This window comes from Mesoplodon mirus (genome assembly GCF_964341445.2).
Source record: "Mesoplodon mirus genome assembly, chromosome: 16".
Lineage (NCBI taxonomy): Eukaryota > Metazoa > Chordata > Mammalia > Artiodactyla > Ziphiidae > Mesoplodon > Mesoplodon mirus.
The window spans coordinates 36,789,676-36,816,661 of NC_138992.1; the positions used below are offsets into that span (position 1 = coordinate 36,789,676).

General features: G+C 39.5%; 1 protein-coding gene across 2 annotated transcripts in view; it reads left to right on the forward strand.

The window, feature by feature from the left end:
- The first annotated feature begins 645 nt into the window (after positions 1 to 645).
- The window catches only part of NIPAL2 (NIPA like domain containing 2), a 71,880-nt gene continuing 45,539 nt past the window's right edge, over positions 646 to 26,986 (forward strand). Inside the window, exons 1-3 of one of the 2 annotated variants that reach the window (XM_082601433.1) lie at positions 646 to 913; positions 21,093 to 21,161; positions 22,186 to 22,357. In XM_082601433.1, the coding sequence (XP_082457559.1) occupies positions 779 to 913; positions 21,093 to 21,161; positions 22,186 to 22,357 (376 nt within the window). In that variant the 5' untranslated portion in view covers positions 646 to 778. The remainder of the gene's footprint in view (positions 914 to 21,092; positions 21,162 to 22,185; positions 22,358 to 26,986) is intronic. The other variant, XM_082601432.1, reaches the window with a different exon arrangement.

A 26,986-nucleotide genomic window follows, 5' to 3' on the forward strand; every position in this document is an offset into this window, starting at 1 on the left:
ACCATTAACAAGTATCTCCCAACCTAAATTCTTATATGCAGTGGCTGGCAACTTTTCAGCATGTCCTTCTGGTTCCACCTGAAGGAAACCCCATCCAGTCCCCAAAACACGTCAGGGTCCTCCAGCTACCACTGGAGAGTCCTTCTTTCATTCTAGGAATATTTGCTAAGGCTCTATCAAGTGTTAGCACTGAGATTTAATCTCTCCGATCTTTATTCTCATGTCGATTACAATATTTTCCGGGAACTCGTGACTTTTCCATATGCAAACCATTTAAAAGATACAAGTGAGAAACATTGCATCTGAGATAGAGAGCTGGATTGCCAGGTACAGGCGGAGTGAAGGTGGATGCTTTGGGTTCGCCAATGTCTCCTTTCACTCCTATTCACTTCGATAAGTGTTGACTCAGCGCCGCTGGGGCTGGAAGGGCTTTGGTCCCGACAGGTGCGGACCCGGCGCGCAGAGGGGCGCAGCTCTTCTCCCGCTTCGGGCCCGTGAGGCCTCTGCGCACCCGTGCCCGGCGGCGGGACGGTGCGGAGCGAGCCGAGCCGCCCCGGGAGGCCTCAGAGCGTGGGGCTCCCCCGGGAACCTGGCGCCGCGCGGGGGCGGGAGCCAGGTGGCCCCGGCGCGCCCGCCTCGCCCGGGCACCGAGCAGGAAGTGGCTGCGGCGCGGCCCGGGCGCGGCCTCCGCAGGGCGCGCCTCCTTTGTGGCGCCGTGCTGTGCGGCCGGGCCGGTTGGAGGCGGGAGCCCGTGTCCCAGCGCGGGGAGCGAGAGCTAATGGCGGCGCCTGCGCCCGGGGGCCCCGGAGCCGCCGCCTCGGCCGCCCTGGACGAGCTGTCCCGGAACCTCACGTACGGGGCGCTGGGCGCCGGCAATGGCTCCCTGTCGGGCGCTTGGTACCGCCGGAACCAGGTAAGGGCCGGCCGCCCCGCCGCCTGGTGGGGACCGGGGTGGTGCCGCGGCGCCTCCGGCTCCTCGGCCGCTCTCCCGCCGACTCTCAGAAGGACACCGCGCTGTCCAAGTGGGCAGAGCTGACATGATGTTACCACACATTGACTTCACTGCCCCTCGTTTGGGAGAGCGGGAAGCCCTGGTCTGCCCCTCCTGGGCATCGATTCCAGGGAGCGGGTCGCACAGGTCTGCGGTCATGGGCCTCTGGGTCCCCAACCATCCCGCCTCTCCGGCCTGAATCCGCCTTCTTCTCCCGGAATGATTCTAGGAGTACGGGGCGAATCTCCTCCACCCATATCCGCCCCCCCGCCCGGATCATTTTACAGTTCAAAAAAAATAAGTGACACTCTGTTCTCCGAATCAGAGAACTCGTTAAGGGCCGCCAAATGTCACCTCTGTGCGGAGGCTCTGAGCGTGTGCGTGTGTGTGAGTCCCCAATGTGTCAGCACAGCTCTTCCATTGTGGCGAGAGGATCGCTGATGCTCTCAGCTTGCGATTGCGATTGCGAGACTCCTTTTTCACCGACCCTTTGGGGAAACGTCGAGAGCCTCAACAACGTGCATGTACGCTGGAAATACACGTTTAACAGGATCAAAGAGGATTAGAGCTGCGCATTTATTTGGGGCTTGGTTTAAGATCAGAAAAAAAGCCCTTCCTCTAGCCGTATTTCTGTTCTTTCTAGTGGGTGCAAGTGATCTTGATATGGTCGATTCCAAGCTTCCTTCTGTTTTCATATGGGTGTTGCTTTGTTCTTGTTCTTTAACAAATCAATGGTTCTTTTTATTTTACAACAATATAATTATAAAATATTTGTTGCTGCTGTTCTACATCAGGGGTTTTACCAATAATCAAAGGCCTAGAAGCCTTTTATTCTTGAAAAGTGTTTCGAGTGTTAGTTTCTGAAATGTTAAAATTTTGTTTTCAAAACCAACAAGGAAGATAATTTACTTATATAAAGACAAAATAAGAATGTTCACGTTATTAGTATTCAACAGAGGAGACTATCACTTTGAGTCTGTTTTACCACAAAACATAATAAAATAGAAAAAATGGGGGGCACAGAGCCTATTGGATTCCATTTCTCCTTGCTTCCACCCACAGGAGTTACAAAGACAAGAACTGCTTTTTATGGGAAGTTCTTTGAGCATATCTGTTACACTATGCTTATGCTAGCATATGTTATAAAGCATATTATAATATGCTTATGCTAGAAGCACTCCCAATAAAAGTTTAAGAATGAAACGGTAAATTCTTTTGGTAAAGGAATTAAAGAGTAAATGTGACCTACCGTGGCATCATCCAAAACAGGAGAAAACATTGTTTGCAGAGTGGAAGCCCCTGCAGTCATTAGTTTTCTTTAATGTTTCCTGGAATTCAAGATAATCTTGGCTCTCTGACACCAAACACAGCTTATCATGTGATATAAATGTGAAAATTTAACTTTATGTTTGCAAGGCTTAACTTGCCTTTGACAATATAGATTTGTACAGGTTAGAAAGGGTGTATCCAGGATATGCTAATTGAAACTACCCAGCTGACACCCAAGCATAGCTAGTTTGAGGTAAGACTATATCAGCTTTTCCCATTATTATGTAAACTTAGACTATCTTATAAGATTGTGGTATTTTATCCTGTCAGCGATTGCATTTGCTTTAAAGCAAAAGTAAAAATTGATTTTTAAAAATTCATTCAGCAAACATTTTATTGAGTGCCTCTAGTGCTGGGCAGGCCAGTAGAAATAAAATAGAATCTAATTTTTCTTTTATTTTTGGACACTAACTGAATACAGATGGCTGAAAATGAGAGTGGCTCCAGGAAAACAAAATAAGAGATGAAAGTTTAGGACTCAAAACTAACCTTGATTGCTGGATAGCCAGAGTTTAATAAGTTTTATCACTACGGAAATGTTTGAACAGTGTCTGTTCACTGATAGCCCAGCTTTCTGTGTCTTTCCAAGAGACAACCATCAGATCTGATAAATTAACCTTACTCACAGAAAAAGACCAACTTCCCTGAAGCACATTCAGGTGACATGGATATTTAACAGTGCCCGCTTAGAATCAGTGTCGTCTAAGGCAAAGATGTGAGTGCTTCTAGAGGAAGAAATCCCAAAACAAGTGGGAAGTAGAAGTTCAGTGGGGAAAATGTTTTAGGGAATCAGGGAAGTGAGGCCTTTGCCCCATCTGCATCTCTTAGGAGTCTACCCATACAAGTATAGATGCAATAAAGTTCTACAAAGGTATTTTCTTTATGTTTCATCCACAAGTTTTCAGTATAAAAAATAATGTTTCTCAGATGGTTATTGAGCTCCGTGCTTTGTACAGATCACTGTGGGATATTCAACATAGTCTTTAGACTCAACCTCTTCCTTCCTTCCTAATGTTATTAGGTACTTGGGGAAACGAGCTATGCGGGTAACTGTAAAACAAGGCAGTATGTTTTAAGTGTCGTGTGAGGAATATAAAGTCCTTTGGGAATCCAGAGCAAGGTGGCTTTTAGCAGGGGCCATCAAGGATGTTTTGAGGAGAGGTAGTGTTTGAGCTGGCCACCTAAAGACAGAGTTTCATTGATGGGAGTCACACGTGGAAAGCATTACAAGAAAGGGAAAAGTCTGGAGACCAAGGAGCAGCCCACACTGTCTGAGCAGGTGCCCTTCTGAACATTTTTGTACCTAGAGTAGAAGTCAGTGGCCATTCTGGTTGCAGTGGAAAACTGATACTGACTGGAAGGTGGAAATACAGTTTCGGGTCTTAGATATTGTCATGGATTGCCGTGAAGGACAACAGGTAAAGAAGTTTGGACTACATCTGGTAGACAGTGGGGAGCCATTGAAGGTTTTTCAAAGAGGGAGTAAAAGGATCAAAGCAAATTAAAGACATTTAAATTAGGGTCAGGGACTTCCGTGGTGGCTCGGTGGTTAAGAATCCACCTGCCAGTGCAGGGGACATGGGTTTGAGCCCTGGTCCGGGAAGATCCCACATGCCACGGAGCAACTAAGCCCGTGCGCCACAACTACCGAGCCTGTGCTCTAGAGCCCGCGAGCCACAACTACTGGAGCCCACGCGCCTAGAGCCCGCGCTCCGACCCCACTCGCCACAACTAGAGAAAACCCACATGCAGCAACGAAGACCCAACGCAGCCAAAAGAAAAAAAAGGAACACACAAATTAGGGTTAGCAGGATGCAGAGGCCTCTAACTGGCTAGCTATGGACCGAATCCAGCCCGTAGACGTATCTTGTGTCACACTGCAGAGAGGTTTAGAAAATGTTTAATACGTTGCCAATGTTTAAAAATGAGTAGATTATATATAAGGTTTCAAGTTTTCATGATCTGTTTAAATATTAGAAGTGCTAGCAACTTGGCCCTCTTTCGCACGTGATAACCGTGAGGGGGAGTTCACTGTGTAGAACAACTGTGCTCCCCACTTAGGCCCCTCTCTTTGCTCTCATCTCTTTTACCTACTCGCCTTGTAGGCACTTAATTTGCAACCAGCACGTTAGAGGCTGTTGTCTAGTTTCTGCTGTCAACTAGCGGAGTTCACGTGGGCGTCACACTGGGCTTCAGTTTTCCTTACTGGTAAAATTAGGCTTAGAATAGAAGATCCCCAGGCTCTTTCATGCTATCTGGTTGAATAAATAAGTGCCAATCCGGCAAGGCTGTAGAGGGAATGGACAGGAAAGGATGAACGTGGGAATATTGTGAAGGAGGGGTTTTGAGGCTGTTTCTTTAAGTTTATCCATGTTGCTAAATATCTAAATTCACAAAGACACTGTCGGAAAGGTTTATTCTGCATAGGGTGAAATGAAACATTTAGATTTTTTTAATGTCCTTTATTTGAACTTTTGATGTTCAATGGCTTGAATTTTTAAAGTCAACATATTTAGAGGAAAATTGATACAACTTGGCAGGGAAGAGGCGAATCGAAGAGACATTTGTTATGCATTTACTATGTGACACTTTATAGCTATTATCTCATTGGAGCCCCGAACAACCTCGTAAGGTACATATTATCCTCACTGTTCATATAAGGAAACTTGTGTTAAATAACTTGCCCCCAGATCTTACAGCAAGTAGATTTAACTGCAAAGCTATTTTTATTCCATGCCTGAAGGCCATTGCTTAGAAACTAAGACTTGAAAAGAATGTGGTAGGAGAAAATGAATATGGCTTGTCTCACTGCACTAAAGACAAATCACATTGAGTTTTATATTGCCCTTTTATTGATTTTGCTTTGCTACCGTTTATCTCCTTTCTGCTGGTCGCTGCATCTGATTGCCTCTTAGAGAAAGAAAAGTGCCAAAACTTAAGAATAACCAAAGGGCCAGGTAGAGGTTGCTGGTCCTTTCCATTTCCTTCCCAAGAAAAACCCCTTTTTTGTTTTGTTTATACTTACTGCCCTTTCCTTCTTTTTTTTTTTTTTTTTTTTTTTTTTTTGCGGAGAACAGGCTCCGGACGCGCAGGCTCAGTGGCCATGGCTCCTGGGCCCAGCCGCTCCGCAGCATGTGGGATCTTCCCAGACTGGGCACGAACCCCTGTCCCCTGCATCGGCAGGCGGACTCTCAACCACTGCGCCACCAGGGAAGCCCTCCTCCTTCTTTTTTTTTTTTTTTCCCTTCCTTATGTATCCAACATGGCATTTTCCCTTTACCACATTTTCTTCGAGATATATGTATAAGGCAGCAAAAGAAGGAAGGAAGAAAAGGATTACCTCAAAGAAACTGTATCAAAGCTTTTGTAATCATTATCATCATCATCATCCCATGGTCCTTATCAGAGGAACAGACTCTTAATGCTGTTGTGAATTTGTCACACCACGTGTTTGCCTTTAAATCTACCTGATATCCTCTTTATGGCTTGATTTATATTAACCAGCTATAATATTTGCATTAATGCAATCAGCTAAGTTCAGGCTGTGGGAAACTTCAGTTTACAGGTATATGTGGCTCGGTTTCTTCAAAAATCATTTTTACAAGGAAAAAAAAAAGAAGAGCAAGGATAGAGGAAGAACCTGTGGATTAAAATACACCCAAAGGACCTATTAGGAAAAAAGACAGCCTTCGTTCACAGTGTTTAGGGATGCACACTTGGGTGATAAAACTATAGAGAAAAGCAAGGAAGTGATTGCCGTGGAGTCAGGCCAGTGTCTCCTTGGGGAAGGGAGGGGAAGGGGTGGGATGAGGCAAAGGGAGGTCTTTGGGTGGGCGCCCAATTTCTGTTTCTTGATCTGGATGCTGTTATGAGGGTATTTGCCTTATAATAATTCATTTTAGTAATTTGTTCATCTATATCATTTTCTTTACAGTTGCCTGTATCTATTATATTCTACAGTTTTAAAATGTTAAAAAATATTAGGATTACTATGACTGTTCAACTTGCATGTTTTACCCAGATGGTGTGGGAAATGGTATGCCATATTCATTTTGTTTCCTTAGGAGAATTTTTTAAACTTCTTTTTAAAATGTTGGTGATTGTTCAAATTGGCATTTGAGAGTTTACCATGGAAAGGATGACATTCCCCTAAGCTATCCTTTTTGTTCAAGGATAGTGTGGTTTTAAAAGCTCAGCCTCTTTACTAGGTGCGTTGGCAATTTTCTTAGTTTCTCCAAATCTTGGCTTTCTCTATTGAAATGGTAATAATAATAACACTACATACCTTATAAGGTTGATGTAGGAATAAACTAAGATAATGTATATCAAATCGTTAGCAGTTCCAGACACATAGAAAGCACTAGCTATTATTAGAAGTATTACAGTCAACCTATATTATAGGAAATGTCATAAAATACATATTTCTAATAATTAATAATTGTTGTACTTATTACAAATGGAAATAAGAGAAATCATGTCAGTTATGTGATGGAGTTCTGTTTTCTTTCATCTAAAACCACGGATTTCTCTACATCCAGTGCCTTCCTCTCTCCCTTTGATGTTTGCCCCCCCTTCACTCTCCAGACATATTCACATTACAGAACACTTCCTGATGGCAGTAATTTCCTAATTGGAACACTTGTTATCTTGAAGTACTAAGGCGAAGATTCCTCCCATGTCTGATGCCACTTTCCAGAATTCAGGGTTGGGGTGGATGGGTGTGTAGCCCTGGGAACAGCTGACAGGTTTTGGTGGCAGTAATGTGATGATGTCTTCAGACATTGACTATAGTTTAACCACCCAGCAGGACCAGCACCCCAGCTTGGGGAAGCTCATGCAGTGTTAGCGTTAAGACTTAAATGCTATTTATTTTAGCTTGAGTGTTTTTTGGTTTTTGTTTTCTGAAGGTCCAACGTTCCTCTATTCAGTTTACACCTTTTCTAACCTACCCCACCTGTTCTGTCCAACAGAATTACATTTTACATAAAGTCAGAGCTCTTTGCTGATCTGTCCTGGTCCACCAGAGTGTCCTAATTGCCTGGAGGCTGGCAGATAACACTCCACTTCCCCTCCACATAATTCTCAGCATGTGCATACCTGTACATTTGCTTCACCTTGTCACTTGCCTGGCCCTTGGTCACTCCCAGCATGGTCTCCTATCATCTTTGGCACCTGTCGGGAGACACGGAGTAAATTACAGGCTCGTGTAAACACAGGCTAGCACATGTTTAGTCATGAGCTCCACACCACCAAATATTGCATTTGTCCTGGCGTGATTCCTTCAGAGACCCACCCTGGCCATGGCAGGTCGTCTTGAGGCCTGCCAACAGCCCCAGCTCTTGTTTCCTAAGCCACCCCCTCACCTTCTCGGCACCTCTCAAATTTTCTCCTTTCGGTAACTTGGACCCCTGGCCTGACTTCTTTAGCTTGCAACGGGAGTCCATCTCTCTTCTGGCTTTTGAACTTGGCTTCCCTACCAAGAATGCTTTGTAAGTTAAGAGGCTTTGGTTTTCGAGTCACAGGAAACCTAACATTAACTGGCTTAAGTAATAGAGGAAATTCATCAGTCTGGATGACGTGGAAGGCCGGAAGAACTCTGGGTCCACACCAGCCTTGATTCACAGGCTCCAACAGCATGGCAAATGCTCGGGTTCTCACTCTCCTCTTCAACTTCTGTTCCTCAGGGCTTTTGTTTCCACTTTTTGCAGGCTCACCCTCCAGCCTACATTCTCCCTTTCACTTCCAGGAAGGAAAGCTTGACTTTCTCCAACGCTGAAAATACATCGGCTTTAGTCTGCCTGGACAAGGTGGGTATCCACTGGCAAAGGCAGCGTCCCTTGCTTCGTCTCAATCTTGCCTCTACCTGCTTAGCGATTTCTTTACCATCAACAGTCTTCTCTTCAGTCAGTAGGGATCTCCTAAAAGCTTAGTGGATTCAGGTGGAATAGTGTGGTATGTGAGTGCAATGGTGTATGGAGTCCTAGAAGCCATGTCAGATCCCGTGAATCCTGGGGGCTCTTTCTTTCTTCTTCAGCCTTTGGACTTGCAGGGCTCTGGCTGTTCTGGGGCCGTTTGGGAGACGGCAGCACTATGTTGCCTCTCGTCACAGCCCACGTTACTCTTGATCAGCTAATCGACAGTGAGGGCCCAAAATGCAACTGACATTCCACGCAATAAAAATCACAAGCGGAGCGTCATCTCACCAGAATGATGTTGGGTAGTGATATCAAAGAAATCGGAAAACATGGACTGTGTCCTCAGACTGTAGCCATACATATGTGTGTGATATACATAAATTATATCACGTGTACATTACACAATGTACAATGTGTATGTGTGAAAGTGAGAGAGACAGAGAGAGAGACTGCTTTTGAAATACTTGAAAAACAACACTTGAAGGACTGGTGTGAAGCTACCCTTGCTTATATAATCTGATGGATTGCTTCCATTGTGCTTCCAGGACTAACATAGTACAGTTATGTAATTGTAAATAAAGAGAGCCAAAGCAGAAGAGGAAACAGTGTGATGTACCTTTGGATATGGCTGCCTGAGTCACAGCAGTGGAGAAATGAGTGATTGTTTGTGAACAAGGTACGAGCAGACCTCATGTTACAAGCAGCTGCCACAGCCATAAAATAGAGAATAATTTTGAATTACATGTACAGCATTTTATTAGTCTTTTGAACTATACTTGCAGACCCAAATCACAGTCACCATCAATGAGTCCTATGGGTATCATATGTGGGATGATCATAAAGTATCTTGGAACCTGCCTACTGGACCAGTGGGATGTGAGAATTTTGCCAGGAATGGGGGAAATTATCTTGGCTATGAGGACTGACCCTTTAGAGGCAATGAAGAGTCCAAGTCACAGTGTCCCAGAGGAGAAAATTTGAACTTGATTCCTGCCTTGATGTCAGAAAGATCTGGTCTGGTGGGTGGCCTGGCAGATGCGTGTCAGTGAGTGGCAGTGTCATGATCCCTCCCGCACATTGAGGCACAAACTCACCCAGTGGCTGGGGCCTGACACAGACAATAGAGTTTAGTCTCCAGGAGGATGGAGCTGGCAAAATACAGCCAGAGTTCAAGGCAGGCATTGCTCTCAAAACGGATATGTACTCTTGAAACCTAAGCAGGTGTTGGGGAAAGAGCTGTCATTCAGTGAGCTCCCAAGTTTCCAACTTTAGGGTAGGAAGCCTCTCGTAAACCCTGGGCTGGCCCTGCAAAAGGCAGCCTGCAATCCTGCTTCTTTGGAAACAAAAGATGACAGATTTTTTAAATTATTAGTATGAATATGTTCTTGAAAAATTTGAAAGTAATGGGACCTCATCTTGATCTGGATGCAAACAATAGCATTCTTTGTGTTCAGCATGTCTGTCCTTGTTTCAAAGATTCGCCTTTCCAATGTTAAACGGGGTTGATTTGTTTTGTAACAGAACCAAGTTTAAGATTTCCTTAAGTGATATCACACCTTCCTTGACTATTGTTGCTCTCCTTTTAACAAAGTGTTAAAAGCCCCCCAAGGATGTCTTATTAAATTTTGCCCATAAATTTGTTCTGCTGCAACTTAAATTTCTCAAAAGCAAAAAAACATGGCGGCTTCTTAGTAAGCTTAGTAAGGCTTATCCTTAATGGAGTTCAGTTTTTTAAAATGATGAATGTACAGTTATGTAAGTAAATGTGTTCCCGAGTAAAAGACAAAATGTAATAGTGCTTAATTGTATGGAAAGGCAATATGTTGGGCTTTTCTGCCTAGGTTTTAAGGTTGATTAAAAATTGGCATGGGACAGCTTGTAGAACCGCAACGATACACTGTGGTATGTAACCCTGACCTTTTCTGTTGGCTCTAAATCACCAGATTTGGATCCAGTGTCATGAGAGTTTCTCAGGATAGAAAGGCAATAACCGTATAACATACAAAAACCAAGATAACAAATTAAAAATCTGTTCCTGACTGAAATTTTTTCTTTCTTCTTTTTTCACGTATGGGATTATAGTTTTAACTTAGTTTGGGTTAGTATTGCAGACAACGCAATTATCTACAAGGGCAAAGGAGATTAGTGGTAAGAATAGTCCAACCCATTTGGTAATCTAAAAAGCATTTCATATTTCAGGTTGCCTCCAATGTTTGCTGCGATGAATATGAATATTGTTCCTCTAGGGCCCTGTTGTAATTAACTCTCCACATTTCCCCTACTTCTTCTCTGAGATCCCGAAGTGTCTCCTAGTTGGTTTCTCTGTTCCCTGTCTTGCTCCCTCCTAGTCCATCCTCCATACTGTAGCCAGGATGAGTCTTCTAAAAGTCACGGCTGGACCTAACATTCTCTGGTTTAGAGTCCTGCGTGTTGTAGCACCACCAGCTGATCCATGGCATGAAAAGGCTCCTGCCTGCCTCTCCAGTCCAGCTATACTGGAGTCGTGCAGATGTGATTAAGTTCAAGATCTTGAGGTGGGATGATTATCCTGGGTTATCTGGATGGACCCTAAATGCCATCACATGTATCTTTTTATAAGAGGAAGACCCAGGGAGATTTCATATGGAAGAGGAAGGCAATGTGGCCACAGAGACAGAGATTAGAGTGATATAACCATAATCCAAGGGTATGTCAGCAGCCACCAGAAACTGGGGGAGGCAAGGAATGGATTCTCCCTTAAAGCCTCTAGAGAGAGTGTGGCCCTGCCATTTTTTTTCTTTAATCCTTGAAATAAAAATTTTAATGACTGAAATTAATAACTAAACAGATTAGGTAAACAGTAAGTTGGAAACAGCAAAAGAGCCTTATATCACAGCATAGGCAAACATGTTCCAGTCCGTGCACCTATATGCAAAATGTTATTTTAAAATAAGCCTTCTAGAAAAAAATGTAGGAAGTTTTCTCATGACCTTTTAACCCAGATATAAAGGGTACCACACATAAAGTTAAGGATCAATAAGTTTACTTCATCAATAGAGTATATTTAAGTCCGCTTATTACTTAAAAGTTTCTATGCAAAAAGAGACAAGACACAGAGTGAGAAAAGTTGTATGGAATGCATATATTCAAAAAGAAATCATATTGGGGATAAAGTACTCTTACACATCAAGTACAAAAAGACTGCCACCATAAATTAAAAATTGGACAGTCTGGAAAAACATTTAATGAAACAAGAGAGCCAAGTGGTTTATAAGATTATCTGAAGGTTCAACATCATTCGTCATTATAAAAATGGAATTTAAACCATAATGAGATGTGAGGTTCTCCAGAATAGCTAAACTTAAAAAAAAATTACAATACAAGATACCAAGTGTTGGAGGGGGAGAGAGGCACCTGGAAATGTTATTTACTACTATATAACATTTTGGAAAAATCTTTGTGAGTAATTATAAAACCCAGACATATGCATACCCTATGAACTAGCAACTGAACTTCTTGGTATGTGGGCCCTGCCATCTTGATTTCACCCCAGTGAAATTGATTTTGGGCTTCTGGGCTCCAGAACTGTGAGAGAATAAATTTCTGTTGTTTTAAGCCACCAGGTTTGTGCTAATTTGTTACAGCAGTCACAGGAAGCTAACATACTCTCCAACCTAGGCAGATTTGTACTTTGTCCCTTCTGTTCCCATGGGTTCTACAGAACATACCTCTATTATAGATGTCACAGGTGATAGTCTGTTATTGGTCGCTTTTTCTACCTCTTCTGAGCTTATCGAGGATACTTTGCATCCTTAGTTCCTGAAATAGGACCTAATATTTAGCAGTTACTAAATAAATACCAAATGGGTGCATGACTGAGTGAATAGCTTCTGGTGTGGGCTTCGAGTTGTCTGTCTCCCGTATCTACCATCTTCTCTCTGATCACTTCCATTTCATGTCCTTTTCCTCCACCTTGTGTGTTTTTCCCAAGCAGTGTCTACCTGTGGTTTTCAGCTGTGCAGTGGTTTTATTTTTCTACTTAATCTCTTTTCTTGGTTCAGCCAGCTTCCTTTTTATTTCTTGCTTTTATTTCTTTCCTTGTTATCATCTCCTCTTTTAACTCTTTTTCAATGAATCCATATTCTCTTTAATTTCATTGAGTCTATAAAGCAGAATTTTTTAACTTCTTAGTTTGAAAATTTTCCAACCTATAGATAATTAAGAAGAATAATACAGTAAACGCCGTATGTCCTTCACGTGGAGATTCACCAGTTGTTAACACTGTGAAATATTTGTTTGTTCTCTCTCTCTCTCTCCCTCTGTTTTTTTAAATTTATTTTTTATTGAAGTATAGTTGAATTACAATGTAGTGTTAATTACTGCTGTACAGCAAAGTGACTCAGTTATACATATATATACATTCTTTTTCATAGTCTCTTCCATCATGGTTTATCACAGGATATTGAGTATATTTCCCCAAGGTCCTAGTGCTATACAGTAGAACCTTGCTATTTATCTATTCTACATATACTGGTTTGCATCTGCTAATCCCAAACTCCCACCCCTACCCTCTCCCACCCCTCTTGTTAACAATGTTTTAAGTTTCTTTGCATGAATTTTCTAAGCATATACAATTTTACATATGTTTTTTATTTTATATTGTCATGTATCATTTGAAAGTAAGTTGCACACATTATGAGTCTTCAATCCTAGAAACTGAAGGATGTATCGCCAAGATTCTTGATGTCCTCCTATCCCCTCCCAACTTTCTGGAAGTAGATTTGTGTCTACCTGTTTACTAGGTGCAAATAAAAAACAACCCCAGCTCATTCCTAAGAGTTTCCTGTGAGATGAAGTGACCTGAATGTTCATTTCTCAGGTATATAATTCCCTTTCAGGTTCAGGCTCTTAGGATCATTCCTGCAGTGATTAGTTGACCTAAATCACTTAACCTATGGTATTTCTGGTATTCGAAACTGGATCGCTCACATCCATGTTCAGGGATATTTTACTGCCTGGAACAGGAGGTAGCATTATTCTAGTTGTGAGTTGAATATGACTATTACAGTGTTCAAGACTAGCTCTGAATCTATGGTTCTTTTGAACCATGTGCTAGCTCCACTGGGTCTGATTCCAGATTTATGTTTTGAAGGCAGAGCCTGGAATATGGTTGAGTTCTAAGCCAGAACTGGGATAGACTGTGACCAATTCCACACATCCCTGTTATCGTATCCCATTGCCATCTGGCCAAACTGCCCCACCCATGGATTATAGGTCAATAACTTTATGTGAAATGTCTAAAGAACATTCTGGCACCAAAAAGTAGGAGATAAGATTGTTATTCCAAATAAAACAAAAACATCCTTAGTACTCATTAGTGCTGATATTTTGAACCTCATTCTCCATAAATTGTTTGCTGTGGCTCCCACCATCTATTTGTCAAGCCATCCTGGAAAAGCCAGAAATTGAGCTACACTATTGACAGGAGTGAGCACGGCAAAAATTAAGGCCATCTTTCTGTGTCTCTGGTCTGTACTTCTAGCTGCACTGTTAGGATGTGGAGCAACCTTTCCTTCTAACTATTATCTTTGCTTTATTTTATTTGCACTGAGAAAAAGAAACAGATCCTGCTAATTTTAAAACCGTCGTAAATTGGCATTGACTAGCCAGATGGTTATGTATTGCAGTCTGTGAAGAAATGGTGATTCAGACATGAGCTGGGTGCCTTGGGGCCAGAATTTGCCTGGTGTCTATCTAGCTGTGTGACTTTGCACAAGTCACTTTCCTTCTCTGGCCCTCTGTTCTCTTTCCTGACCACCAGTCTCCAGATTAACAGGGAGGGGGGAATAAGAGGGCGGGGGAGAGAGAAGCTCTGAGTTTCCACTAATTCTAATATGCTAGAAATCAGATAACACTCTGAATAAAGTAATGAAGTAAACTAGATATCTTTAATTTAAATGGCAAGTTTATAAGGGCTGCTCACTGTATGCAAATGACACTTCTGATTGCAGGTGAAGATCTTGTAGTCATTAAAGCACATTTACCAGAGCCTCTAACTGGAAACAGCATTTAGTAATGCTTGCCTCAGTCACTCTGTGTCCTTGAAGGTAATTAAACCACCTTTTTTAAGAAACATTGCAAATTTGAACCTTCCCTCCCCAGCAATTCGGGACATTAATGAGGATTTACTGAATTACTACTCTTTACAGGTATGTGTCAAATGAATTTAATGAGCATTCAATTAACCTTGGATAGTTAGGTAAATTTTCAGAAAAACAAAGAATAAGATATACCAGTTTATAACGTGTACTGGCGTACTTCCGAGATATTGCACGTTCAGTTCCAGACCACCGCAATAAAGCAAGTATCACAACAAAGTGAGTCACATGGATATTTTGGTTTCCCAGTGCATGTAAAAGTTGTATATACACTTACAGTAGTCTGTTAAAGGTGCAATTATAATGTCTAAAAAAACAATGTATATTGATTAAAAGACACTCTATTGCTAAGAAATGCTAACCATCATCTGAGCCTTCAATGTGTCATAATCTTTTTGCAATAGTACCGGCAAAGATCACTGATCACAGATCACCGTAACAAATACTGTCATAATGAAAAAGTTTGAAATATTGCAAGAATTACCAAAATGTGACACAGAGACACAAAGTGAGCAAATGCTATTGGAAAAATGATGCTGATAGACTTGCTTGATGTAGGGTTGCCACAAACCTTCAATTTGTATAAAATGCAGTATCTGCAAGGTGCAATAAAGTGAAGCACAAGAAAATGAGGTATGTCCCTATTAGCAGGAAACTCTTCCTGACACCTGCTTTATACCTGTATATTTCTGATTTTTTAGTATATATGAATTCACTAGATTTTAAAAGTCAGGGGCTTCCCTGGTGGCACAGTAGTTAAGAATCCGCCTGCCAATGCAGGGGACACGGGTTCGAGCCCTGGCCCGGGAAGATCCCACATGCCGCAGAGCATCTAAGCCTGCGCCACAACTACTGAGCCTGTGTTCTAGAGCCCTCGAGCCACAACTACTGAGCCCGCATGCTGCAACTACTGAAGCCTACTTGCCTAGAGCCCGTGCTCTGCAACAAGAGAAGCCACTGCAATGAAGATTAGCCCCCGCTCGCCGCAACTAGAGAAAGCCCACACGCAGCAACGAAGACCCAACGCAGCAAAAAAAAAAAAAAAAAGTCAACAGGCAACTTTCTTTTATTTATTTATTTTTGGCTGTGTTGGGTCTTTGTTGCTGCGTGCGGGCTTTCTCTAGTTGCGGCGAGCAGGGGCTACTCTTCATTGCGGTGCATGGGCTTCTTATTGCGGTGGCTTCTCTTGTTGTGGAGCATGGGCTCTGGGCTCAGAGGCTTCAGTAGTTGTAGCAGGCGAGCTCAGTAGTTGTGGTTCACAGGCTCTAGAGCGCAGGCTGAGTAGTTGTGGCACACAGGCTTAGTTGCTCTGCGGCATGTGGGATCTTCCCAGACCAGGGCTCGAACCCGTGTCCCTTGCACTGGCAGGCGGATTCTTAACTACTGTGCCACCAGGGAAGCCCCAGAAGGCAGCTTTCTATTGCACACTAGTGGACACTTAATTGTTGAAATCTGAATTCTGGGACAAGCTTGTTCTCTCACAAAACAGAGTGTTTGCTGTATTCAAACCCCAGTTGATTATAAAATAGTGTTTGTCATCTTCCTAGGGCCAAAGGTCAAAATTTACTATTTCTAGACAGTGTATAATAAATCTGAGACTATTTCAGTTCAAGTAGCATTTAATAAACAACTTCTCTGTGCCAAAGGCCTCTACTAGTCATTAGGGTTACAAAGATGAGTTGATAAGTCATAGCTCTGCCCTCAAGGAATTTATAGTCTAGAGGGGAAATGCACTTGTAAAACATAATTATAGTACAGTTTAATATATGTACTGATAGGCATGTATAAAGACTCAATTCAAAGGGAGGCCAGAAAAGCTAAACTTGAAGATAGATCTGAGGAAATTATCCATAACTCAGTACAAAGAGATAAAGAGTTGGAAAATATGAGAGCTATTTTAGGAAACAAGAATTAAAAAGTCCAACATACTTGTAAGAGGAGTTCCATGTGGAGAGAATAGAGAGAACCATAGATGTTGGATTGTAGTTGTGTAAGATGCTAACATCAAGGGGAGGACTGGGGGAAGAGTGCATGGACCTACCTGGACATTTCTTTGCAACCTACTGTGAGTCCATAATTATTTCAAAATTAAAAACATTTAACAGTAATTACTGAAAGACTATAAATAAGATGTGTAACTTCCTAGCCAGAAGAGTAGGGGAAAGAAAAGAATAAAGAAAACTCAATCATTTCAACAGGATTCAGGAAAAGAGAAATTAGAAAGCAAAGAAAAAGCAAGATAACTACAAACACAAAAAAGATAGAAATAAAGGAAAATATATTTATAATCACAATAAACAAAATGGACTAACCTCCCCATCTGACACAAAGTCTCAGGATTTTTTTAATCTAGTTATTTTCTATATATAAGAGACTTGACTAAAATATGATGCAGAAATGTTAAAGTGATGTGGAAAGTAGCAAATATCAAAAGAAAACAGCTACAGTAATATCAGCTAAAATAGATTTTAAAGAAAAATCCTAATGTTAAAAGGAAAAATTACTGGGGGTGGTGGTGGTGGTGTGATGAACTGGGAGATTGGGATTGACATGTGTACACTGATGTGTATAAAATGGATGACTAATAAGAAAAATAAATAAAAAATAAACATAAGTAAATAAATAAATAAAAATAAAATTTAAAAAAAGGAACAATTAGCTGGGAAGATAAAACAATCCTGATCCTGTATACACCTAGGACTATAGTCTTAAAATATATAAATACATGTTTGAGTAGATTTTTAACATAGCTCCCTAGGCAATTGATAGACAAAGCAATCCAAAATTTAGTAAGAATATCAAAGATTTGAACAATGACTTAATGGAGATAGATAGATGAATGGATAGATAGATAGGAAGGATATATAAAATGTATTAACTCAACTTTTAAATACTTTATTTTCAAACATACATGGAACACTTATAAACTTGACCTTACACCATCAGGTCACAAAACAAATTCCAATTTACACTGTATAATAGGTCAAAAGCAAATGTTAATATACACACAGTGTATTTTCTGCCCACAACTCAGTAAAATTAGAAATTAGTAATAAAGTGATAATCAACACCCCATTCATTTAGAAATATTAAAAAACACATCTCTGAATAATATAAGGCTCAGATAAAAATGATGAGATAATCAGAAAATATTTAGAACTAAATGCAAATGAAAACTGTACATGCCAAAACTGTGCGAGCAGCTAAAACAGAGGGTATACTTAGAGGGAAATGTAAAGCCCCATTTGCATGATAGAAAGAAACAGAAAAAGCTAATGAGTTAAGAGTCCAACCGAAGAAGATGTAAAAAAGAAAAGCTGAGTAAACAAAATAGATAATAAAAATTAATCTAGGAAAGAAAGAAATATATTTGTATCAACTTCAGAAAAAAAAGTCACATCTCTGGGAGGAAGAAGAGACTGAAATAGAGCTAGTTACATTTGTAACATTTTATTTCTTTGGGCAAAAAAAAAAAAAGATGTAAATGCTTTGTGTTTTTAAAATTAATTTTGTATAAAAACTTATTGAAATATAATTCACATATCATATAATCCACTCATTTAAACTGTACAGTTCACTGAGTTGTACAATCATTACCTCCAGCCTTTAGCTGTCATATGAACAATACTGGTATATAAATTTGTGTACAAGTTTTTGTGTGGATATATGTTTTCGTTTCTCTTGGATATATACCTTGGCATGGAATTGCTGAGTCAAATGGAAATTCCATGCTTACGTTTTTGAAGAACTTCCAGACTGTTTTCCAAAGTGGTTACACCATTATATATTTCCATGAGCAGTGTTTGAGGGTTCTGATTTATCTACATCCTTACTAACACTTGTTATTATCTGACTTTTTGATTATAGCTATATTATTTGGTATGAAGTGGTATATCACTGTGGTTTGGGTTTGCAATCCCTGATGACTAGTGATGTTGAACATCTTTTCAATATACTTGTTAGCCATTTGTCTTCTTTGGAGAAATGTCTATTCAGATCCTTTGCCCATTTTTAATTGGGTCATCTGTCTTTTTATTATTGCGTTGTAAGTGTTCTTTATATAGTCTAGGTATAAGTCCCTTGTCAGATATATGATTTCCAAATATTTTCTCCCATTTTGTGGATTATCTTTTCACTTTCCTTGATAGTGTCCTTTGAAACAGAAAGTTTTTTAATATTGATGAGGTCCAATTATTTTTTCTTTGTTGCTTACACTTTTGATGTCTTATCTATGGGAATCCATGGCCAAATCCAAGGTCACAAAGATTTACCCTTATGTTTTCTTCTGAGAATTTTATAGTTTTGGCTCCTACATTTAGGTCTTTTGGTTAATTTTGAGTTAATTTTTGTATATGTTATGAGATCAGCAGCTGTACCATTTTACATCCCCACCAACAATGAACTAGTGTTTCAATTTCTCCACATCCTTACCAACACTTGTTATTTTCATTTTTTTTTAATTGTAGCTCTCCTAATGGGTGTGAAGTGGTAGCTTATTGTGGTTTTGATTTGCATTTCCCTAATGATTAGTGCTATTGAGCATCTTTTCATGTGCCTATTGGCCATTTATATATCTTCTTTGAAGAAAAGTCTATTTGAGTTCTTTGACCATTTTTCAGTTGCATTGTTTATTTTTTTGTTGTTGAGTTGTAGGGGTTCTTGATATATTCTAGATATCAATCTTTATCAGATATATGATTTGCAAATATTTTCTCCCATTGTGTGGGTTGCCTTTCACTCTGCTAATAGTGTCCTTTGGTGCACAAAAGATTTTAATCTTGATAAAGTCCAGCTTATCTATTTTTTCTTCTGTTGCCTGTGCTTTTCATGTCGTATCCAAGAAATCATTGTGAAATCCTGCTAACCAATTTCTAAACACTTGGCCTGGTGGTGTTTAAACTACTCAGTGAATCATTTAAAGAATTTTGAAGTAACTTATTTCTATTCAACAATTTACTTTTATAATTATAGAAGATTTCATAATTATCCATTCAATCCCAAACTTCTTCTGAATTTTTATTTTCCTGATTACTGCCAAATGCAGTCAATTGTAAATCGAAAGCATGGAAATAGCACATTATATTATGATACAATTGTTCCCCATGAGGAATAGTGATCAAAATTATTGCCAACTGCTTTTATTAGGAAAAGAAAATTCTTAACTGATTAAAGACTGTGGATATTATATGTCAACTATTAAATGGGTTTTCAACTTTTCTGCTTCATTTTTTAGAAATACTGAATTTCACTTCAGCACATATAATGAAGTTCTAAAACTTCAAAGACATTTTGCATTCTGAAAAGGGTTCTTGTGGTTGTAATGTTCATTTGAAATTCAAATAACTCCTTGGAATTTGAGGCTAGCTAGAAGTTATGTACTGTAGAAGAAGAAGGGGGAAGAGCCCTTCTATCATTGCTAATTTTTACTGCTAGAAGATATTACATCTTTGTACCTAGATAGGAACAGAATATGCATCTTTTGAAGTCATCAAATAATACATATGCTATCTATAGTAAAGATCTTGGGCAATGTGTCAGAACTAATTTTTTAAACTCTGTAGTTCTTGTTTTAAACCACTCTATACTTTCTCAAGCAAGTATTTTTTTAAACCCCTCATTTTGTATAGTAGATGATGTAGAAAACCCAATGGAAGTCTTAGACATGATTCCCTTCCCTCAGAGAATTTGCTGTCTATGTATAGAGCCTAATGATACAACTGACAATATAAAAGAAGAAATAGGGATGTTCACCATTTAGAGTCTGAGAAAGTAAAGATGTGCTGTGGTGTCTGAGAAGGTCGTAAGGAGGTAGAGCTCCGATGGCCAGGAGGGTGAGGTCTGATTGAAATGGGCTGAGAAAAGAAGATACTCTGTCTGGGTGAGAGGAATGACATGAGAAAAAGTATGACATCTGACTGGAGAAGTCAGGAGCCAGGTACCCAAGGTAGAGGGAGCACATTAAAGTGTGCTGTGGACAATTGGATGGTCAGGATGAGGACCGACTATGGGGAGCTGATACAGTAGTTTTGTATTTAATATAGTTGGCTGTAGAGAGACATCGTGGGTTCTTGACCAGCAGAGTGGTGGGAAAATTTAGTCTGTCTCCAGTGAGGTTCATAGCAGTTTAGAGATAAAGGGATTTTTGGAAACATCTTATCCAACATCCCCTGTTTACTGAGGCTGGGGAGCTGAAATAACTTACTCAGTGTCGCCCATTAGAAAATAGCAGATCTGAATCTCAGGTTCATCCTTTAACCCCAAAGCCAATGATCTTTCTTTCATACCACAGTCTTCCAGAATATCTTAAGAGAAAGAAGAGAGGGAGAACAGAAATAATTATATAGTCCATACTTGAGGCAATGAACACCCCAATCAGAGAGGTTGCTGAGGAAATTGGCAGACAGGATAAATAGAAGCATCTTAGTGGGAAAAAGTCAGAACCTGATGACTGTTTATTTTAGTGAATGAAGCACATATCTAGGGAATTCAGTAAAGGACTGAACTAGTTATAAAAAAATAATATTTGACTAAAGTGAAAAATTAATCCTAATAAAACCATTATTCATATTCCAAATGACCCTGGCAAATGGGTGCTAAGTAAATATTTGCTGAATGAATGAACAAATGAATGAATATATCAACTTAAATTTTCATAATTTTTTTGGTAAATATCTTACAAGTACTATTTAAAGTACCATTTAAAAATTTTTTCTTTTATAGATACACCTTTTTGGAGTTTTGCTGGCCATTTTAGGAAACTTGGTAATCAGCATTTCCCTAAATATTCAGGTAAGAAGAAGCTTATTTTTCTAACTCTGTAGTTTGATCCAGGGACACATTATGACTTCAGTGAGCCTCAGGCACTTTTGCCTTCTTGGACTTCCTCCTCCATTAAAGAAAGTATATCTTATGACCTCATTGATATAAAGACAAATATAGTCCAGGCTAGATTGTGTCCATCTTTTTTCGTCTTCTGATTTTAAAAGAAGTTAAATGTTTTGTGAGCCTCTTAATAGTGTTGTGTGCCCCAGACCAGGCACCTGTGAATTTGTATCACGCTTAAAAAGATGTTCATATCTTGGCATAAGCCAAGATTTATTTTAATGTTCTACATTTTCTTATAGTACTTTTATTATTTTCTAAATAACTTCTGAAATTTTTTAAAAATTTTAAAGAAAAGATTTTAAAGTAATCTAGAATTGTACATACTTCTTAAGGAAGTAAGTTCAGTTATCATAAAATCAATAGGAAAATAGAGCTTTATTTAATGGCCAGTTTTTCAGGAATTCATACATTTCCAATACAAAGAAATACTCAAACCAGATATAAATGAGTTCCCCCATCCCTCTGCTACCAGAGCTTTCTGCCCTGTTATGTTTATTGTGGTAGCAACTTTGACTCATAGATTTGAATCCCTTTTCCAAAGGTGTTTCTTTAGTAACTTATTATCTTTATTTCAGCATTTGAATTTTTCTGACAATCTAAAAGAAGTATTTTGGTGTGGTGGACTAAAAAGTCACTTAACTCCTTAACACACACTCCGTCTTTAGATAGTAACAATGATATTTACTTCACAGAGTTGTTATGAGAATTAAGCAATATGTGAGAAGGCCCTTTAAACTATAAAATGCTATAGCAGTATGATTCACTTCTGTTAATATGTTTGGAACAAACAGAAAACCATAATAATTGCTCTATAATAATCTGCAAATAAATTTAAAAGCCATGGAGCAATTTTATAGGACCAAAAATTTCAAGGCAAGTTTTCGTTGGGTGGAAATATTTTCTTATTTACATCGTGATGTACTTCCAGAAATATTCGCATCTTCAGTTGGCGCACCAAGAACACCCAAGGCCGTACTTCAAGAGCGTGCTGTGGTGGGGTGGCGGCGTACTGATGGCTGTGGGAGAGACAGGAAACTTTGCAGCCTATGGATTTGCCCCCATTACTCTCATTGCTCCATTAGGCTGTATGTCTGTTACAGGTGAGCCATTTTTCTGTGTTTTGACAAATAGAAATTTTAAGAGATAAAAGTAGTTGGCAAAAAAAAAATACAACTTAAACAACACACGCACAAAAGAAAAAAGTCGTTTCCTGTTTTCTTAGCATGTTAACTTGGAACAATTATACTACCAATTTCAGTTATTCATTGTCATGGTGCCACACTAACCACAAAGAACCTTGCATTTTGTAGCTGTAACATCTATGTTTAAAAGCCTGATTCCCAGTGTCTGAGTCTTAATAAATGAAATTAACAGTAGCAGAAAATGTTATACCATGCTTTTTAATCAATAATGAATTATCTTAAAGCATTTGTAATAAAATGTTATATTTTATTCATATGCTAAACTGACATTACACGTAGTTAGAGTCCTTGATACCTGATCCATAGTTTAGCATCTCTTTTACATTAAGAATTAGAAATAAAAACAAACAAATGGGACCTAGTGAAACTTTAAAGCTTTTGCACAACAAAGGAACCATAAACAAGACAAAAAGACAATCCTCATAATGGGAGAAAATATTTGCAAATGAAGCAACTGACAAAGGAAAAATCTCCAAAATATACAAACAGCTCATGCAGCTCAATATCAAAAAAACAAACAACCCAATCCAAAAATGGGCAGAAGACCTAAATAGACATTTCTCCAAAGAAGATATACAGATTGCCAACAAACACATGAAAGGATGCTCAACATCACTAATTATTAGAGAAATGCAAATCAAAACTACAATGAGGTATCACCTCACACCGGTCAGAATGGCCATCATCAAAAAAATCTACAAACAATAAATGCTGGAAAGGGTGTGGCGAAAAGGGAACCTTCTTGCACTGTTGGTGGGAATGGAAATTGATACAGCCACTCTGGAGAACACTATGGAGATTCCTTAAAAAACTAAAAATAGAACTACCATATGATCCAGAGATCCCACTACTGGGCATATACCCTGAGAAAACCATAACTCAAGAAGAGTCACGTACCACAATGTTCATTGTAGCACTATTTACAATAGCCAGGACATGGAAGCAACCTAAGTGTCCATCGACAGATGAATAGATAAAGAAGATGTGGCACATAGATGCAATGGAATATTACTCACCTATAAAAAGAAACAAAATTGAGTTATTTGTAGTGAGGTGGATGGACCTAGAATCTGTCATACAGAGTGAAGTAAGTCAGAAAGAGAAAAGCAAATACCGTATGCTAGCACATATATATGGAATCTAAAAAAAAAAAAGGTTCTGAGAAACCTGGGGGTAGGACAGGAATAAAGACGCAGACATAGAGAATAGACTTAAGGACACGGAGAGGGGGAAGGGTAAGCTGGGACGAAGTGAGAGAGTGGCATGGGCATATATAAACTACCAAATGTAAAATAGGTAGTTAGTGGGAAGCAGCCGCATAGCACAGGGAAATCAGCTCGGTGCTTTGTGACCACCTAGAGGGGTGGGATAGGGAGGGTGGGAGGGAGGGAGACGCAAGAGGGAAGAAATATGAGGATATATGTATATGTATAACTGATTCACTTTGTGATAAAGCAGAAACAAACACAACAATGTAAAGCAATTATACTCCAATAAAGATGTTAAAAAAAAGAGAATTCGATATTGGTTATTCTACGTTACTATAAGAATGTGTAATTTTAGGGCTTCCCTGGTGGTGCAGTGGTTAAGGATCCGCCTGCCAATGCAGGGGACACGGGTTCGATCCCTGGTCCGGGAAGATCCCACATGCCATGGAGCAACTAAGCCTGTGCGCCACAACTACTAAGCCTGCGCTCTAGAGCCTGCCAGCCACAACAACTTGAGCCCGTGTGCCACAACTACTGAAGCCTGTGCGCCTGGAGCCTGTGCTCCGCAACAAGAGAAGCCCGCGCACCACAAAGAAGAGTAGCCTCTGCTTGCCACAACTGGAGAAAGCTTGCACACAGCAACAAAGACCCAACAAAGCCAAAACTTAAAAAAAAGAAAAAAGCAAATAAATAAATTTAAAAAAAGAAAGAATGTGTAATTTTACAGTAATGTCACAATTATCCTACTTTCAAAATTTATGACTTACTAAATACATTTAGAAAAGAAAATATGAGATGTTGGTAAAGACTAAAAAAAAAAAAAGCAAAAATTACTGCTAAAAAAGAGAACAAATTCTCTAAGCCATGTTAAAATCAATAAAATCTTTTGAGTTTCACCCTTTATCTGCTGCTATGGAAACAGCATGTTTCTAAGTTTCTGTGAATTTGGAATCTTCATTGAAATAGAAACAAGTTGATGGCTATTGTCTGGTAGCAACTAGATCAAGCATAATGTGCACCCACATATCCCAGTTGTAATATTTCTCCTAAAAATTATATGATAGTCTTTAAAAAAAAAAAGCATAGTTTAAACTGAAATAATGTATGCTCAAAGAGAATTTTATTTCATTTTGAAAGTAGTTTCCCCTTCTTAATAATTTAAAATATCTTATTGTTCAGTTAAAATCACCCTACTCTGAATAGGCACACAATTTATGTAATCATTTGACTTTTTTTTCTTTTTTTTTTTCATTTGACATTTTTAACATTCAGATAAAATCAGCAATTTGAGGATATCTTATCTTCTATTTACTACCGCACATACTGCGTACATGGACATTCTGGATATTTTTTTCTTCTCAAAATTTGAGAAATAATAGATAAAAGGTATTGTTACATTGTCACCTTGGGACCTCTACAGGCCCCAATTGTTCTGAAAATGTTGTATTATTTTTCACAGTGAGTATCTGTTTAGAGCTGATCTTTCGTTTCTTTTCTTATTCTGCTTCATGCTCAGTTTCCATGCAATATCCAAAGACAAAAGTGTCCGTGCAGATCAAACAGATGCCTGGGGCGGGAGGGCTGAGTGTGTGAGCCACATTGTACTGAAATTCTCCATTTATCTCTAGTCCCCCAGTCCTGGGAAAACTTTTTTTCTGGGAATGAGAAGAAAAGAGCCATTCCAACTAACACAAAGAAAGGGGGATGTGCTAGATTTATTATAAAGATCAGCGATCTCACAGAAATGAAATATTAGCCAGACCTCTTGGGACCTGAAGTGAGAATTCGGAAATTGCCAGAGATGAAGGGCCAGCCTTGATACTCCTCACAGACCTTCAGTGAAGACGCCTGTGAAGCTGCTCATTTTGGCATGACTTGCTCGAAACTCTCATTAATAACGGGAAGTTTTAAGTTTAACCACCTTCCCCTTGGACAGTGACCTGTCCTCCCCAAACTCCCTGGGGGGAGGGAGCAGTCCACCCACCTTCAAACTTGGAGATGGGCTTTTCTCAATGCTACAGATCATTTTTCTTTGTCTGCTCCTAGCCTGGATTAATGTTTCAACTTTAGAACATTTTTAGCAACCTCCCTCTCTGCCCATTTAAAATGATTCCAAGAAGTAAACTTATAGCCTCAAACACAAATTGTTTCCTGCTTTACGATCTTTGCAAACAGTAATATATGCTCATACATAATATTCTCACAGCACTCTTGCACTGAATTTAGGTCACTGTGCAATGCTGTGGGTGGGTGAGGGATGCTGGTGATTGAGAATATTCCCCAGAACAACCCCCTACCACTTTTATAATTCTTTATAAAGATTCTAGAAACTCTAGACAACTTGAAGCAAAAGGGACAGTATTTTTTAATAAATACATTATCTTATGGCTATGTCTACAGATGAGGGAGAAGCGTGTCTACACTTTACTGAGCTAGAAATTTTATTTTCCCTATTATTCCTTGGGAGCTTCAAGAAAGAAATCAAACCTTTCTTTGAATTTTTTTTTTTAAAGATGTCTGTTGCAATGTTGCATGAGAGATTGCATATTCTTTCCTGGCTTTCAAATTTTGAAAAGGAAAAAAAATAAGAAAGGAAGAAAACTGAAGTCCAGAACAGTTTTTTAAAAGTTTTAGCTCTTAAGTCTGAGTTAAGGAACTTTCTTCCATTTTCCTCATTCTCCTTGGGCAGCCTGATTCATATCAACACATTGTGTTCCTTTTCTCCTCTCCAGAAGTAAGGATAAATTGTGTGAGTCACCATCTCACTACATCCAGGCTGCTAATATTGTCAGTCCCACTGTTTTGTCTTACATAATCAAAATTCCTCCTCCCTTTGTACACTTCAGTGGAACAGATTTTTTTTTTTGTCTTTTTTTTTTTTTTTTTAGGACTAACACTACAGTAAGCACCATGGATATTTCAGTTCGCACTCTACCCACGTTCCTGCCTTGAACCATCTCCCTTTCTATTCTTTCTTTCCCTCTGTCTGTGTGGCCTGCTGCTCTACACTGACACGCTTACCAGGAGACAGCATTTCTCAAGCACTAGTTTTACTGATGGTCTCATAGGTGTTCTAAGAAACAAAGAATTCTGTAAGCAAACAGGTTTCCGCAATATTGGATTTAAAATGTGACACAGGTTTTGTTAGTGGAGGACTTCTTGAGGCCCTGGGATGGGCCCAGGCATGCTGTCAGCCTTTCAGAGGCAGATGCAGTAAGCCAGCTTTCCCAAACCTATTGTCCACAAGGTGCCTTTATAAGAAGTATCTCAAGGGACAACAGTTTTGCAGAAAACCCTTTAGAGTTCTTCAAGCAATGCT